This window comes from Tachypleus tridentatus, chromosome 3, assembly GCF_004210375.1.
Source record: "Tachypleus tridentatus isolate NWPU-2018 chromosome 3, ASM421037v1, whole genome shotgun sequence".
Classification (NCBI taxonomy): Eukaryota; Metazoa; Arthropoda; class Merostomata; order Xiphosura; family Limulidae; genus Tachypleus; species Tachypleus tridentatus.
Window position 1 is genome coordinate 92,528,449 of NC_134827.1, and position 18,914 is coordinate 92,547,362.

Genomic DNA, 18,914 nt, shown 5'->3' on the forward strand with positions numbered 1-18,914 from the left:
TAATTATAATTTCTTTCTGCGTGTGTGCATGTTTATAATTGTTCCTCTTAGAGGGAAAATAATGCTAATAATCGATTAAAGTGAATACAAACTTTGACGTAAGTATTGATTTCAGATCCTCAGAGACTTTACGCTCTTGCCTTTGTATCGTTCCTATGAGAATTTCACCCGTAATATTCTTACACGCAAGACGTTTCACTCTGCACCGTAATTAAATAACAAAAACGATAAAATATTATTAAAATATCATTTTTATTTGTTCATATAAAAATGACTTTACGAAGCGAAAAAGTTTTGACATATATCAAATGAGTAATAAACAAAGAGCTTGAACACTAGGGTAATTATTCTGACATCTTAAAGAACCAGCGTTGTACTAAACACTATAACACAATTATGTGGAACGTAGTAAATAACCATAATTTTTTTATTGTAGTTACTTAAACGTTTACAGTCGCTAAAAGTACACGATATACCCACGTATTTGATGAGCTTCAAACAACACAATTATTAACAAACAAAGGCACAAGTTTATTTAATAAAGCTTCACAAAAAATGACTCGTGACTGTTACGAGTAATACCGGGAAGTGGCACGCGAAAATACCGGATCTTCCGATAGATGTAAAAATACAAAACGTGATAACAGTCATCAGAAAGAATGACTGCATGTTTCTACCACTATTCAATAACTATCAGTGTTTTGTGGCTGAGGAATGTTATATGTTTTGTAACAGAAATAAAAATTGGTTTCTTTCAATTTTAAAAATGCACTGTAAAAATATATTTATATTAAACATATTGATTTGTTCCACTGCATGAGATAAGATTACAATGGCAAAAATTGTTGAAGGTACATTGTATCAATTATGAATACTTTTACAAGGTGGCTTGTCGTGATTAAAGTGTATTGTAAACAATATACTGAAGCTGATTCCAATACAACGAATTTGTTCAAAATGCTTGAATACGTGAAATTTCTTTACTTCTTTTGTACTTAGAAAATGAATGACATTTTACTCACTAGTGGTAATCTTACTGTGTAGCAATTGTCTTCATAGTTGTGATATTATGTGCCCCTTAACCAGTTTAACATATTTTTTGACTGAAATAAAAACACCCATGTTTAAACTAAAGTACAAAATTATTAATATTTTTGTATAAATTTCATCAAAGTTTCCAGCTTTCTAGAAGCTTTTCTGTTCGTATACATCATTGCATTTCTTGGCGGGTTGAAGTTACAGTTGTACTGATGTTCCCAAGACAAAGGCCGCAAGACTGAAATAAAGGGTCCAATACTGTGCGAATAATTCCGCTCCATACCTGTGAAACAGTGCAGGAAAACTTAACTTTGTATATTCATCATACTTTAAGAATTTTTAGACAAATAATTCAGAATATTTAGTAAATTTATTCACACTTTATCTGCAAGTTATTATTATTTTATCACATACTCTGTACACCGATGGATTGAACCCCCAGATTTTAGACTTATTAGTACCTAAACTTACCTCTGACCCATCGGAGGACCTACGTGTAAACTAACGTCTGAGCTTTAATAGGTTGCTAGTTTACATTATGTCTCTAATCATCACATATGCTACACATTTTCCATTGGATTAAAAAAAAACTTTGACTAGGCCGCTAGAACATCAATTGTTTCTTTTGAAATCATTATATTACAGCTTTGGCCTTGTATTTCGGTTTATTGTCCTGCTGATAAATGAATTTTCGAAACAGTTTTAAATTATTGGCTCACTCAAGCAGGATTCGCTTGTAATTTGCACCATCCATCTTCTCCTCAATCCAGGCAAGATTCCCAGTTCCTGCTGATGAGAAGTATTCCCATAACATGATGCTACCACCACCATGCTTGACAGATGGAATGGAGTTCACTGGGTGACCTGTGTTCAGCTTGCATCAGACGTAACGCTTTGAAATTAGCCAAAAAAGCCCAGTTTTTGTCTAGTCTGACCACAAAAACACCCTGCCACATGTCCGCAGCATCACTGACATGCTTTGTGGCAAACTCGACACGAGATTAAGATGATTAATTTTCAGTAATGGCTTCTTTTTTTGCCACTCGCCCTTACGAGCCACCTATGTGTAAGAACCAGGATATTGTGGAAGTATAAACATTGAATCCCATCTCAGACATTGAACTTTACAAATCTTTTAAAGTTACTGTTGGCTTCACATCCCCAACAAGTTTTCCGCTTGCTTGTCTGCTTAGTTTGGAAAGGCAGCCTGATCTCGGTAGAGTGACTGGATGTTATAAAGCACATTTTACTCCTTAATGATGGGCTTCACTGAACTCAAGAAATGTTCATGTAACCTTCTCCTGATCTGTGCTTCTCTGTCATTTTATTCCTGGCTTGTTTGGAAATTTCCTTCAGCTTCATGGTTGGTTTTTCGTATCACTGTGTGAGTTGTGGCTTAAACAAATGTATTTACTCTGAAGTAATTACACACAGCAAAACCATTTTGTGACCTTTAAAAATTATATTTTGCACCTGAAATGATTTAGGGTTGCCGTAGCAAAGGGGTTGAATAGTTATGCAACTGAGAAAATTCTAATTTCCTTTGAAAATCTAACTTACATAATATCAGCGTTTTTTTGTTGTTGTTTTTTAGCTTCCTCAATTTAGAGTAGATTCTGCTGATTCTAAGTATAAAGTCCAATTTGAAAGTTTCATGATTACAAGCTCAAACGGCAACAAAATGTTGAAACATTGCAGGCGGAGGGGGAGAATACTTTTGAAGAGTACCTAAGGCACATTTGTCATTTCGAAACATAATTTCATTCCATTAATCCTTTTATTGTACAAATATGTATAAAAGAGAACTGTTAAGTGAACAGTAATCATCAACACAGTTGTAAAAACCAGTAGATGTTTTAACAAGCTACATTTTATAATATTTTATTAATTACATGTTGATACTTATAATATCTCAAATTTCATATTCGTTTTAATATTTTTATATCTATTTCAATTTCTCTTTTTAAATTAATAAAAACTTACAGCTTATAGTTCATGAATAATCCATACTGTTCAAACACTTACCCTTTTTACGATCACTAAGCATACTTCTAAAGTTCGAAGGACTGGTGTGATCAGCCAAATATTAATCAAACTGAAAAGAGCAAATAGTATACCCCAGATCAGTCCACAGGGGAGCGCCACCAATGCTGACAGGATACGGTAAAGCCAGTGCCTTGTGTAAGAGAACGTGAGGTTCGCAACACGCCACACACCGTCAAACCCGTGAGAGGCGTCAGGTTCAGCTAAGACGTCTTCAAAAACCAGCTGGTTAAAAAGAACGTATATAATTCAACCGTAGCAAATCACAAATATAATGTTTATATAGATACATTCATGAGATATAATTCATTGAATCGTGGACAGAGTGGTAATATAAAGGTCTGAAATAAAGTTACAATTGTAATGTACGACAGATGATGTTTTGAAAAGTAAAACACCAGTTTCTTACTAAAGAAATTTGCATTACAATATTTCACAACGTTGATGGAAAAACTATAAATTTATATGGAATGTCTCCATGGGACGACCGTAAAATTATGTTAACAAAATATGTGAAATGTATTATTACCTTCAACTGTTGTTACACCCCTCAATCAGTTTTACATAAACATCTCATTAATTAGATAAATAAAACTAATAATAATTACACTTAAAATAATCATTATCACATCGTAAAAGGTCTCTGCTCGGGAAAGTTGATGACAAGTAAGATGGTATTTGTCAAAATTTAAGTTTTGTGAATGTATGAAAAACTGTCTTGTAAGCAAACTAACTAGTGTAACTTGAGTATTACAGTGTTGTGAAGAATGCCTTTGGAAGTTAACCAGATGAGAAATTAATTTAATTAAATAGGTATTAAATGTGATATAATTCCAAAAAATATTTAAAAGTTTGGGCTTGTTCAGTTGAACAACACCATGCATTCAAGGGGCTAATTGTCCAGGTCAGAGACCTTATGGTTCAGGTATAGCCGTCCCTAATTTTGAACTGCAAACTAGAGGGGAAACAATGAATTAACAGCACCCGTCGCTTGAAGTGGCTACCATTAACAACACGAACAGGGGACTGACTACCACTCTAATAACGCAGCCACAGCTGAAAGAGAGGAGCGTTTTTGTCGCCACACTACATCTCGAATTCCTAGACTAATACACTAGCCACTAAGCAGCCTTCGTGTAATTTCTAGAGAAACTAAAGCAAATGTGTGAGACCTAAACAAGGTCAATAAAACACTTAACTCATCTGTTTTAAGTAATTAGTATAAAAATAAATAAATTCATTTACTTAAACACCTGTTAACATTATGAAACTTATAGAATAAAACGAACCTTAAATATCAGGAGTTTCTGATAGAAATATTATTTTACACTTTTACCTTCGTTACGCACGAGCTCAGTTACAAATGTATATTATAGCATTGATAGAAGATAACCTAATTCAACAACTGGACCTTTTGCGTATATATTCAATAATAAAAAGTTGAAGACACATTGCTAGGTTTCTAACATGTTTCTTGTAAATCAGGAATAATAATATTGTACTATTTCGTCTGTTCGTTATATTTTAATAAATAATCGATTGAATGTGTGGCACTAGTCCTTGTCGTGGCGTTTTTAACTTGAAGTGACTAGATAGTGTTATAATAAAAAGCACACCCAGGATCGCATGTTTTATTATTCAAGAGAATTATATTTCTGTTGTGTCCAAAACCCTTCTATTGTGAAATGATACTGTCATCTCTAGAGATAGTTTATCAAATAAACATCGACTGCCCAAATCGTCGCTCCAGATGACATTCTCGGAAAACACTTAAAATCAAGAGTTTGTTTATTTTGTTTTATTTCTTAGCAACAGTAATGACAAACAGATGTATAAATTAAAGCTTTACGTTTGCTTTTTCGAACAATATTTGATTTATTTATTCTGCAACCAAAAATAGCTTCATTTCCACATGACGAGGAACTGAGAATGTAGCCTATAATAGTTCCAGCAAAATTCTTTACGTATCAAGATACAGTGCTTCACTGGAAGTTGAAATAACACGTGCAATTTCCCGTGAAAGGGCCTGTTCATAAGTAGATATTTTTATCGCCAACAGAAATCAACATCAAAATATAAACAAATATATTTGTAGCACTTATTGGTGTCAGACAAGTAAATACTATTTTCTAAATTACCCAGCACAAATAGTTTTCTGCTATAACCTTAGATTTTTAGTCTAAACGCTCACCTAATCAGATATAGTTTTGTTTTCTAAGGGATAAGAATCATAAATGATCAGTAACAGTTGATCCTCTTGTTTTGTCTGTTACATATTAAGACAAGTCAGTTTTTATTAGTCAGTAAAAGAGGTAACACATGGAGTACGCCACAACAAGATACACAGATTGATAGTTTTATCTGCATAAAGTTGTTGTCGGGTCTCATTTTTATAATTATTTGTATAATAGCTCCATAATTAATTAATTTATATCCACGAAATTTCAAATAATTACGGCGCTTTAGAACTCTGATATATATTTTCAAAAAATTAAATGAAGGTTGACGCGTTTAAGTGAATTACCATGTTTTCTTTACGAACTAAAGTTTCAAAGTTTAAGAAACGTTTTTGGAACATTTATGTACTACAGATATTTAACAGAATAAAACAAATGTTTTTTTTAGTCTTCGCAAACAGTGCGAAATAAGCTTCATTGTTCACCAATCATCCTCTCTTCGGCTACTTCTGTACAACTATGACGCAAAATCGTAAGACAGTGTAACAAAAGACGACCTTACTGTCGTAGAAACATTCATTTGTGCTGAAATCTTAGAAACGTTCCCACGTTCTTGTATTAGGGGTGGAGTAATAAATGCAGAGAGGAAACGACGTTCAAGTCCTTGATATATTTCACAGCTACCTCTCAGTAACTGAAACCTCGTGTAGCTGGTATCAGGTACTGTTTTCCCGAAAGTTTTTCATTAGAACAACTAAGTAATTTAATTACGTTGTTTCAAATTATTTCTGATTTTCAGAAAAAAGTATAGATAGGCCCTAAAAATGCCATCACAAGTTTCAAAATACCTCAGGCGGGGAAAGTTTCAATGGGCAGGAGGCAATGTACAGGTCATCAGTCACTAGGAATGCGTCTTAGTGAAAGGCAACTAACAACGCTGTATAATCACGTGACCGTTGCTTCCCCCCCCCTTATATTAACAAGGGACGCGACAGCAACAATAACTATTCAGTTGCTTCGCAGCTTATTTCTGCCGAAGTAAATAAATACCAAACTTCCCATCTTAACAACAATGTATGAAGCTGGCATCAAACTATTTTTAGAACATTTCTAAGCATCATATGGTTGCAGATATTAACGATTTACAAAAAACAGATTAGACAGGGCGTGGACAGTTTTCAGCGTTGCCACAAAAACGCGCTCTGCACGTTTGGGACGTGGGTTTCCTTTAAAGAGTAAAAGTCAAATTCTGTTTTATCAGGCGTGAGAAGCAAGAGAACTATAGAGTACTATTGACTATCTGTTTTTACTTCACTTTACCAATGTGTAAAATAGGGACGGCTGTGCGGTGATAGTCTTGGTGAAGCTGTGCGCAAAAGTAAAAAACAAATAACAACAAAAATTCATTTGTCAGTCAGTTGCAAAAGCAACAAGGCGTGACTTTAATGTTAGAACATTTCGCTTTTACAAAAGAATCTGGAGTGTCAAAAATACTGAGAATGTTATGTTTATTATTATTATATTTTTAAGTAAAAAAAAAAGCAAAACTGACATTAAATTCTATGGCTAGTGTTCACTACAGACAGAAAACTGTGGAATGTTAAATATTTAAGCCTAACTTTTCGCTTCAATGAAAGTTTTAATGCATAAACAACAAATGGAACTATACAGGGGTTGATCCCAGGAAGGTGACAGCCACTCCCTTTTATAGTAAGGGGTAAACACTGTCTGTTCGTGTGGTCTAAACGTTTTCCAGTTTTTGTGAAATCAGCCACTGCTATGTAAAACAGCTTTTAAATTTGATAATCTCTTTTAAAACACGTGTAAGTGATTACCTGTACAGTTGGAAATGCATATAAAGAAATTTAGCCACAGATACGTGTGACATTTGACACATATTTTCGGGAAAAGCTGAACAGCATGTATCCACAAACTGTAATATATTTCTACCTCGTTTTTTTTATGATGTTTGAGATTTAAGATTCAGATGGTCTTAAATCACATGTAGTTGTCACTCTAGGTATGCTTGATTCCAAAATTATCATTAAAAGTTAGTTTACTACTGTCAGTGTCACACCTCAGGTTCAAAATATGTCCCCAAATTCAATACTTTTAAGAAAAACAAGTAGTGAACTCATAACTGTAAGCTATAAATTTCAAAGCATATCATAGTTTGCAGCTAAATAGGCGGCTTAGTAAGTGCTATGTAAACATCCACCAGATGGCGTGGCTCAAATGTCATCATGTTTATTGAGTTATTAATTAATAGACCGTTTCAGTGTCACTGGTCTTTGGTGCCTCATAGTTATCTTGGGCTTGTCGTAGCCTAAAGTTAGCTTGGCCAGAATGTTTTATCCGATGGTTCATGGCTCGCGTCCCGTTTTCGCAGCAATTCACTTCACAGGTGTGCTATCAGAGTGACGGTTAAATGCCTTTATTCGGTCAAAAGTATGGAGTGTATGATAAGTACTGTTGCTTAACTGCCTTCCTTCTTAGCGCGAGTGTGCCATTAAGATTCACTGTTAAATACCAGTAGTGAAACAGAAGTTGGTAGTATGTATGATCCACTAGCTGTCTTCTCTCTAGTCTATCACATCAAAATTTAGAATAGATAGATAACATAAGGAGTTCTCGCGTAGCTATGCACGAAATTCAACAAACAAAGCCCACTAAACAATCATTTGTTTAACTAGAGGTATATTCCAATAAACTACCAAGTTATTTTTTATCTCTAGCCATAAGTGTTAGTTAGTTTACTGCTAAAGAACCTACTTTTAAAAAAGTTTAGTTTATAAACTTAACCAAAAAGAAACGAAAGAGGTCACGCTTGTACACGTCCCCACGCACATGTTTAGTGTTATTCATGTCTATATTAATGACATCATGAAACTGAGAAAGTGTGGAGGACAACAAGGACTACAGTCTGTCATTTTAAAAGACTATTAGCACCAATTTAACCATGAAACGGAAGTTACTGGTGCTTATCATTGGAGTTTCCCATGTGTTTTATCATTATACTGAATACAGCCTACAATAATGTTCCATTTGTCCACAAACATTCCTCGGCTTTTCTTGCACCGTCTCCGAAACCACGTTACTGAGATGCCTGAATTAACATTAAGTTGCAGACATTCTACATTCTTCTGAGAATTATTATTCCATCTTTTAAGTGAATGTAATTGCCTGTCATATTCGGTCATCTTAAATATCTATTCTTCCTTCTCCACATTCTTGTAACTATTTTAGAAACATTTATTAAATATAACAAACTGGATAATAAATGTTGAAACAATAACAAAAATTCAAACAGTATGTGGCGTACTTGCATAACGTATTCCGATAAACTCTACCAAAATACATAATGGTCATTAACAACCTAGCCTTTAATTACTAAGTGCTGAAAAGGGTCGGGGCTTGTGCTCATAGAAGAGGAAATTCCCGCGTGTCAGACAGAATCGCACCCTGTGTGCCAGCGTCTCTCAGACACCTCTAACATGTATTATGAAATTCACGATCTTGCCAGCGTTAGAATGTTCATTTTTTCCCATTCTTAAAGATGTAGTTACAATACTTTTCATCCATTAATGCCAAGATACTGACAAAATACGTTTGCATTTTTGTTTCTTTATTTTTCACTTTCGAACCTGCCAACTCAATGATAAAACTAGTCAGTTACTTACATTAGTATCCTCCTAGTTATATGAAAGATTTTAACTGGTACTGTATTGTATATACAATATACTGAATGTTAGTTCTGACCTATCTGTGCGGCAGAACAACTCCTACTGAAGTGTACTTACACTGCTTTGTCTCCAAAGCTAAATACTGTTTTAACAAACAGTATATTCATCCTTCAGCATATTGCCAAAATTGTTGAAAAATATCATAACTAACAGTGTCAACGATCCGAGCTACACTGCAAGTTTTTTCTTTTAAGATGTTGTTTTGTTTTGCATTAAGCACAAAGCTACACACACAGGGCTATCTGTGCTCTGCCCACCACGGGTATCGAAATCCAGTTTATAGTGGAAAGTCCGCAGACATACCACCGTGCAAGTCCTTGCGCTAACGTAGATTTATAAACATTCATAAGGTTTGTTTGTTTATTTTTTGTTTTTGGATTTCGCGCAAAGCCACATGAAGGCTATCTGCGCTAACCGTCCCTAATTTAGCAGTGTAAGACTAGAAGGAAGGCAGCTAGTCATCCCCCCAACTCTTGGGCTAATCTTTTACTAACGAATAATAGGATTGATTGTAACATTATAACGCACCCACGGCTTAAAGGGCGAGCATGATATGACTAGGATTCGAGCCCACAATCCTCGGATTACGAATGGATCGCACTAACTACTTGGCCATGCTGAGCCATGTTGTGAACATAATAACAAGTACCTATCAGTACATATTTTTCTAACCCTGTATTCTTCCTACTTATATATGTAGAACAAAAATTAAAATACATATTTTCACAACAAATACGAATTATTTTTCAGGCATGGTTTTTCTTTTTAATACGGCGAAAATAATAAAATGATTATATCTTTGTTGACACTGTAGAACCTGGTGGAGATGAAGACATTTAAATCACCGTTAAAAGAGATAAATTTTACTAATATTACACTAAATCGAAAAAAAATGTGTTCATCATTCACGATCCTCGTTACCTAAGTTCCGCACGTGGCAGCCATGGTATCAGATTTTGGTAAGTTGTGTTTACTTCATTATTATCACGTTTATTATCTTGTTAAGAACAAAAATAATAAAAAACAAGGTGAAATATAAATGTTACATTATTGGTGGATTTTGATATGTGCTTTGTAGCGTCATCATAATTCACTCTGATATCCAATCACCACAACCCTACACCTAGTTTTTGAACAATTTGAAATTTTGTAAACTTCATCGCAATGTAATTCTATTTATAGTAGTATTAAACCTAATCAAAAACACTTTAGGTGTGGCCAAACTGGCAGCCACACTAATAGCATTGAGAAGAATGTTACAGCAAATATTCGTTCATTAGTTAGTTAGGCCACGTTTTTAGTTCAACTTAGGCGTGATAGTGGGTAACACAAAATAAAAAAACAGTTATTAAAAATTATTATTAATGTTATATTTTGTGCAGAAATTTTGGTCAAAATTGTTTTTTGTTGAATAACTTTCACACATGTGGCTTATATTTAGACCAAGTTATACACCTAATTGTAGGTTGAAAGAGCCTATCAGAATACCAAACTTTAAAAAAAATCCATAAAAGTTAAGTATGTTTTCTATCAAGTAAAGTTTCCCTAATTTTGGTTAAAATTTTAAAAAAGGAAAAAAAATTAAATCACAGTTGTAGATCTTATGTCTTATGTATTTCTAAATGGATTGACTTTAAATTTATTGTATGCAGTGACGGTCCAGCAGAGCACATCCACTGTAAATATGTGATAGTTTGGATTACCACAGCCCGAGTCATAGGAAGTGAAAAATTACTAAACTATTACTCATGTTAATAATACACAATGTGTATTGCAGGTTGTTTTTGCCACACGACACATTACAATATGTATTGATTATGTGATTTGAAAATTGGAAAACGACTTAAAGACACGTTTTACAAATAAACACAACAAGTAACCGTTAGGGTAATAAATAATTTACCTTGCAGCTATAACAATTTGAGTTATGCGTAAAATCATCTCCAACCTTGCTTAATGCAATAGTTGTACACTTAACATGAAAACGGCAACTTAGTTTGCTAAACCTAAATTGTTAAAATAGTAGTTAACTAGGCTTGTCTCAGTCTCTTTCACGAGCCAAAACTCACTTAATTTATGAATAATACTATTATGTATAGTAAACTGAATTTCTTTTTAAGAAATGTCCATCACATCTTTGTTCAAACCAGCACGACAAGCATCTAAGAAATACAGTAGTTTAACTGTATAACAAATCCCATAGCGGTCAAATTTCTGATACAAAGCTATAAGGGATAAGCAACGAATATTTATATTATAAAACCATATATTGTTTTACGAGGCAGTAAAAATAATCTTTGAGTTTCGCCAGTAAACTTCTAACATTTCATTAAAACTTTTGAGTTACTGCTTGTTTTGATTCATTGTTGTTTTATTAGGTGTTGAAATTTTTTTAATTTTTTTTTGCACTTACAAGCCTCAATACAGTTACCAAAACATGAAATAATACCTACAGGAATCAGTTCAATTGTCGTGTTAAATAATGAAAATATAACCGTTTTTGTACGTGCGTGTGAAACACTGGGCCTCTTCTCCCCACGGAAAAATGACTCACTGATAAACTTTTTGTTTGTGATAGGGGATGTTAGCCTGGGAGTGACCTTGAAACTGGAATGTCCACTGATAGTTGTTGTAATCACGTGCCTTCGTTTCTGTTTCAAGATTGAATTCTCTGTGTGAAAAACTTATTGTGATCATTGGTGATACAAGTTTCGATTACGCGGAAGGACAAAATACACTTGAAACCAGCAGGATAATGTCTCACGTTATAGAAATTGAAAACATGTTTTTTTGAACACAATTTAAAATTTATGCAAAAAAACAAGAGAAATATCTATCGGGTTTCGCCTTTTCAGCCGTGGGGGCGTTATTATGTTCGGTCAATCCCACTATTCGTTGGTAAAAGAGTAGCCCAAGAGTTGGCGGTGGGTGGTGATGACTAGCTAGCTACCTTTCTTCTTGTCTTACGCTGAAAAATTAGGAACGGCTGGCGCAGATAGCCCTCGTGTAGCTTTGTGCGAAGTTCAAAAAACAAATAAAGTCTATCGGGTTCTTAAAAATAACACGAAAATGTATGGATTAGAAAACGCCGCAATAGTTTCGTGCTAAGACATGAAATATAAATGCAAAAACTTATGCGTAATTAAATGAAGAATAATAAAGTATATATTACTAAAATTATAAAAATACTTTCAACTATATATCACTAGGTGTTTATGCCCATGTTTACTAACCCCCAGCGACACGGCGGCATTGTCTTTTGTGTAGCTTTGTGCTCAATTACAAACAAACCATATTTACTATACTTTATATATTTTGCAAATTTGAAAAAAATACTTTAATATTTTTAATCGGCGAAATTACTACTGATTGAAGTTAATAATAACTGGTGATAACTTCCAAAATATATATTATTTAATATTTTATATTAATATTTTGTGGTGTATTCTTTCAAATTATTTGGCGAAAGTAAGGCCAAATCCAGTTCACGATAATGAATTATTTATTTCTTCTACAATATTTATACTGGCTACTTTCCACTCGTGCATATTTATTTTTTTAAATTTCGCACAAAGCTACATCTGCGCTAGCCGACCCTAATTTAGCAGTGTAAAATTAGAGGGAAGGCAGCTAGTCATCACCACCCACCGCTAACTCTTGGGCTACTGTTTTACAAACAAATAATGGGATTGACCGTCACATTATAACGTCCCCACGGCTAAAAGGGGTGAGAATATTTGGTGCGACCGGGATTTGAACCCACGACACTTTGATTAAGAGATGAACTCCTTAACCCACCCGACCATGCCGGCCCTCACTTATCCCTCAAACAGCATAATTTAACTGAACGAAAAAAACATACTGAAAAGACAAAACCTGCTAGTGTCAAAAAGTAAATACTGTATATAGGGGTGGGAACACAAGGATTAATTGTTTATCCTTTTTTCACTCATGGAACCTCAGTGGAACCTATTGTATTTAATACTTTTCGACGTTACAAACGTATTAACGTACAATCAAAATAAAGTTTTCTAAAAACTGCTGAAAAATATTGTGTATGAAAATGCCCTTTTTTCTTCAACATTCTAAGTCCCAGGTTGCTAAACAGGCTTCTATCTACAAATTAGGATTCTATGCTCACAGTGGGCAGAGTACAAATAGCCCATTGTGTAACTTTGCGCTGGTAATAAAACTGTTCAACGCGTTGGATTTATTTTAATACCCGAAATAAAAGATTTAATCACTAGCCGTGATCCTCTAGAAATGATTGTCTGATATTTGCGTATATTGCCTTGAAGACACTCAAATGTGGTATATAGAATAACTGAGTCCCTCCATCAAAATAAAGCTCGGTATTCTCAGGGGCAGTTTGTTGTTATATTATGACTCACCCTCTTTTCTCAATACATTTGCTTTTCAGTAAAAAAAAATAGTTATAACATCTTATTCAGCACTGTAATTTGTATTACGATTTTAAATTGTCATATATAAAAGTAAAACAAAACGTTGTTAATGATTAGTAGTCTACATCACCTCCTAAGACTTTCCACCAAGGAGATCCAGAATCATTTTGTAATTAGTGTCTAGTAATAAAAATAATTAATTAATAATTCGAGCCTTATTTATGTTACTAACTACGACAGCAATTAATATTCGATTGCCCATAAACCTTACCGTAAATACAGCATTTTAATGTCTGCAAGTGTGTCACCAGTAACTTTGTGGATTTATAACGCTAAGTTTCAGAGTTCAGTTTTAAGCAGTAAAGAAACCGTTAAGAAAACCTAATTTCTCCAAGTTATACTATAATAAAAGTTACAAAAAAAAATAAAGGGCCATTACTAGTTACAATTATTCAGAAAAAGATAACAGCACTTTAATAAATTAAAGAAGAAAACAACATCAGTACACATTCGTCCAAGCAATAATTAAATCGGCCCGGCATAGCCAGGTGAGTTAAGGCGTTCGACTCGTAATCTGAGGGTCGCGGATTCGAATCCCCGTCACACCAAACATGTTCGCCCTTTCAGCCGTGGGGCTTTATAATGTGACGGTCAATCCCACTATTCGTTGGTACAAGAGTAGCCCAAGAGTTGGCGGTGGGTGGTAATGACTAACTACCTTCCCTCTAGTCTTACACTGCTAAATTAGGGATAGCTAGCGCAGATAGCCCTCGTGTAGCTTTGCGCAAAATTCAAAAAACAAATAAACAATAATTAAATCCAAACCCTGTATAATTTCACTTCAGCACTTGTTAACAAAAGCTTCAACATTAAATGTCTTAGGATGAGGATGTATCTAACACTAAATCAAAGTTTACAAATAACATATTCATCAATAGCAGAAAAAAATGAACTATAATAACTAATCATTATTTTCATCTTTTAATTTTCACATTGTGGCCATCTCGTGGACATCTTTGTTCCTTCTTTTCTTCAGATGTACTTCTTTGCTATGATCGGTAATAATAGAATTTAACTTGTTTTTGTCTCCTTTTGTAGAGAACTTTTCAGTTGGATGGCGAAGCCTCCCTGTTTTCAGCTGGAGCTAAAGCTTTAATGTAGTAGCGATGACTTTCAATACACGGTGTTCCTGTTCATTTAAGCAAAGTGAACAAAAACTCAGCCTCACACTGTGAAATAAGTGAAAATATACACATAATTTAGATTCTCGTGGGTGAGAAGTTCTGAGGATCATTTGTAGTTGCCCATAAACTGTAACAAAATTAGAACACTAAATAAAATTATTTATTTGTTTGTCTGCTGTTAAGCACAAAGCTACACAATGGACTATTTATGCTGTGCCCACCACAAGTATCGCAATCCGGTTTGCGGTATGAGTAAAACATAATCTCTTAACAGCATTAGACGATCATATTCAATGTTACACAACCCAATAGTTATGAATTTACCAACTTGTTCAAGGTTGGTAACAAGATTGCTAGTTTCTAGGCAATGCTGGTACTGGTATTAAAGCAACCCCCACTGTCCAACCGATTACCAGTTTTGCCCTAATTTCCACTGACATAAGAAGAAGAACAGTGAAGATGAGCTGTATCTTACGACTTATTTACTAGAAGCGCACCATGTTTTTTTACAGACAGATTCCATGCTATTTTTCGAACAAACGAAAATCCAAAAGTAATCATAATATTTCAATCGTAAAACATTCCTTATCTTTAGACCATCAATCTTTTGACAGTTATGTTTCTGCTTCTAGCAGCAGAAATCATTTCTAATCTATTAAGAATTTTAATACCAAACTCTGACTCCTACAGCACGAACTGAGGAGCTCAGTTTCCACTGACAATTGTGTTTATGTATTGTAATCAAAATAGAATGACTACATTTTTTTATTAAAAAGTGATGCATGTAAGGTATGAGAAATTTTTATCTTTTAATATAAATTTGCATTGTAAAATAAAAAAAAAATATTCATATAACAAGAACAATCTATGATTTAGTGATTTAGAGAAAAACACTTGATATTATTTCCTTGGAAGACAATAGCTGCAATGGAAATTGTTTATGTACCACCCCTTTTGACTTTCAAACATGGTCAACCAAATGAAACTGTAATCGGTAGCTGTAAAGTGAATCTTAACAGTGGAAATATCGTGGACCTCAGGTGATATGGGCCACAAGTCTCCGAGTACAAGTGATCCTGTCATCAGTTCGTTTAATCTTTTAAGGCCCAATCTAAATTACATTTGGCACTGTCTTTGGACTATAGCTTTTTAAATCTGTTTGATATTATTGCTGCTTAGAACAGGCAGTTGCGGTTAACGTCGTCATAAAACAAAGAATCTAAGAGTCAACATCTAAATGTAATTGGTTTCCCATTAGAATGAAATAATTCCTATAGTATTAACTCTGACCATTGTAGGCACTGCTGAGTAAACACATGATCACCCTTTGAAAATCTCCTCAGACAGCTTAAGACTCAACATCGTGTCATCTTTCCAAGAAGTCAAGAGTATGTTACAGACGCAGGAAGGCTAGAAAACTTCAGGGAATATTTTAACCCTGTGGACTTGTGGTAAAGGTATAAATCTATATAGGGCTACGTGGAGTTGCAGACTACAACCCATGTCAAGAATAGAACTTTTCCCAAACACAGTAAGCACAGCCAACCTAAACCATGCTCCAGAAGTAATTTCAGCTTTACCGTAAAGTTTTATTTCTTGAAGCATGCGTTTTCATTTTTCAAACTTTGGGAATTTAAAAGCTGCAGGAGTAAAAAACAAAGGTTTGATCATTTGTGCTTGTAACTATGTGACAACAAATCCTAGGTCATAGCACTAAGATGTAACTTAATAATTTGCACTGATACTGATATCCAGCTGGTAAATATGCTGGTAAATATTTATTAAGACTAATAACAAGCAACCAGTTTACGAACAAAAACTAACAGAACATGTATATGAAACACAGAAATAGGTTTAGGAGCAAAGATGACGCTTCTGGTGACAAATTCTAATAATTTTACAAATACAGGTTACAATTTAGTGCCAAGACCTAGAATTTGTTGTTACAGAGTTATCGAATTTCTGTTTTCTCCTGTAGTTCTTTAAATTCCCAAAATTTGAAAACTTTATAAAACTAATAGAATTTGTCACCAAAGGGTCAATTTTTCTTTTTTTTATAACAGTAATTACGAATAACTTAATGGGATGTCTGTGGATTCAATTGTTGCATCGTGTTTGGATGATTTATTTTTAAGTTAATACAGAAAAAAGTGTTTGAAAAGATGACCGAAAAAAGTTAAAACCGCTGAAGATACTTTTGTAGTTTTTCAAAAATAAACCTGATATTAAAAAATTTCAAAATTATTAGATTTATAGTTGAAGAACAAAACCTAATATCAGAAATTATTTAAGAGCTTTGGGCAAGTCAAATAATTAGTAAACAGATTGAAAATAAATAAATACTTTATTGCATTTTATTATTTACTAGGCCCGACATGGCTAGGTGGGTTAAGGCGTTCGACTCGTAATCTGAGGGTCGTGGATTCGAATCCCCGCCGCACCAAACATGCTCGTCCTCTCAGCCGTGGGGGGGGGGGTTATAATGTAACGGTGAATCTCACTATTCATTGGCAAAAGAGTAGCCCAAGAGTTGGCTGTGGGTGGTGATGACTAGCTGCCTTTCCTCTAGTCTTACACTGCTAAATTATGGACGGCTAGCGCAGATAGCCCTCGAGTAGCTTTGTACGAAATTCAAAAACAAACAAACAAACAAACTGTCATTTGATGGTAATCTTTCTATAGGACTAAGGGGGTAAAAATAAATATATATTTCAATGTCAGAGTTCACATATCTTCCAAAACTCTGCCTGGTCTGACCCTGACATGTTTGACTAAATATGTTAGAAACATTCATTATCATATTCCAGACGCTCACATGAACTTTTCAGTACTGACTACTTCCAAGTCTGATTTCAAAAGGTGGCCACCCATTAAAGTCGGATGCAAAGACACTGATGTTTCAACATTTTCATTAATCGAGGATTAAGAGATTCCTGAACCATGCATATAGCAGAATATGTTAGTGAACACAACTCGTAACTATTTACAAAATACCTACACACAGTTACCAAAACTGTATTAGATTATAGCGGATATTCGTTTTGTGGAAAATTGTGAAAACGTTGCAACATAACAGCTGCATATTACTCTCTTACATTAGTTATACATTACGATTCGACGACCATGCTTATATTCATTATGTTCATTTGACTTATGGTATTACAAAGTTTTACTCAAAAAAGAAGAAATATTCTCGACGCCAGTCTTTTCGACTTCTTAGATAAATTATTGTCAACTATTCGTTCATCAAACTGCTTGTTAGTCAATGACATTATTCGCTACAGTATATTTAATAATATATATATAATACATGTAATTAATACTGAAAATAATTCCACTAATTATTTCAGGAACTAGTAATGTATTTTACATAAAAATTAGTGAGTTCACACAACTTTTTGGTCAGCTATTTACTCAATAGAGTTAGTCGTCTCTAATTTAGCAGTGTAAAACTAGAGGAAAGGCAGCTAGTCATCACCACCAACCGCCAACTCTTGGGCTACTCTTTTATTAACGAATAATGGGATTGACCGTAACATTATAACGCACCCACGGCTGAAAGGGCGAGCATGTTTGGTGCGATAAGGATTCAAACCCGCGACCCTCAGATTACGATTCGAACGCCAAACCCACCTGGCCATGGCAGGCCTGTGTGAAACGTAACAAAATGTAGTATGCACATCTTTAAAGACACCTAAATATGAATTTCTTTGTGCCAACTTCTATTAGTAGGTGTGAATATATTTGTTTTTATAAAATTTACTCAAGCGTTTTGTCCTCCGTTAGGAAAGCGGTAAGTCTATAGACTTACAAAGCTAAAATCAGGGGATTGATTCCCCTCGGTGGACACAGCAGATAGCCAGTATGGCTTTGCTGTAAGAAAAAAAAAAACCTTTTTTTCCAAGTTCAGTAGTCAGCCCTACATCGCTTTCTTCTTTAGCGATATTTTTTCCCAAGACGTAACCGCTAGTAAATGTTTCGTCATCCTCCTCACACTTAGATTTTCTTTTTTATTTTTTGCTTTGCTGAAGAAAACAGTGACAACTTTCCTCACGAATACAAGTAAGTAAAACTAAATATGTGATCAACAGAGGGAGCTACTACTCAAGAAATTTTATACTTGAATAAAACGTTTATTTACCAACATTCAGTGTTCTGAGCACATACTTGTAATACTTCAAGCAATTTCATTCTACTTATGCAGTGTGGAGAAACTTCAAAATGTAATATGAATTAAACAATTTCTTTTGTTCTTCAAAAAGAAGAAGAAGTCTTGGAGTGGCTTTCAATACATCACCATCACCATGTCCGTGTCCATCGATGAAA

The 18,914-nt window shown here is 34.3% G+C and overlaps 1 protein-coding gene across 2 annotated transcripts in view; it reads right to left on the reverse strand.

The window, feature by feature from the left end:
- Positions 1–233: 233 nt before the first annotated feature.
- The window catches only part of LOC143247476 (caveolin-1-like), a 39,494-nt gene continuing 20,813 nt past the window's right edge, over positions 234–18,914 (reverse strand). For both annotated transcript variants that reach the window (XM_076495687.1, XM_076495689.1), the window contains exons 3-4: positions 3,064–3,306; positions 234–1,321 (exon numbers count right to left, since the gene is read on the reverse strand). In XM_076495687.1, the coding sequence (XP_076351802.1) occupies positions 1,211–1,321; positions 3,064–3,306 (354 nt within the window). In that variant the 3' untranslated portion in view covers positions 234–1,210. The remainder of the gene's footprint in view (positions 1,322–3,063; positions 3,307–18,914) is intronic.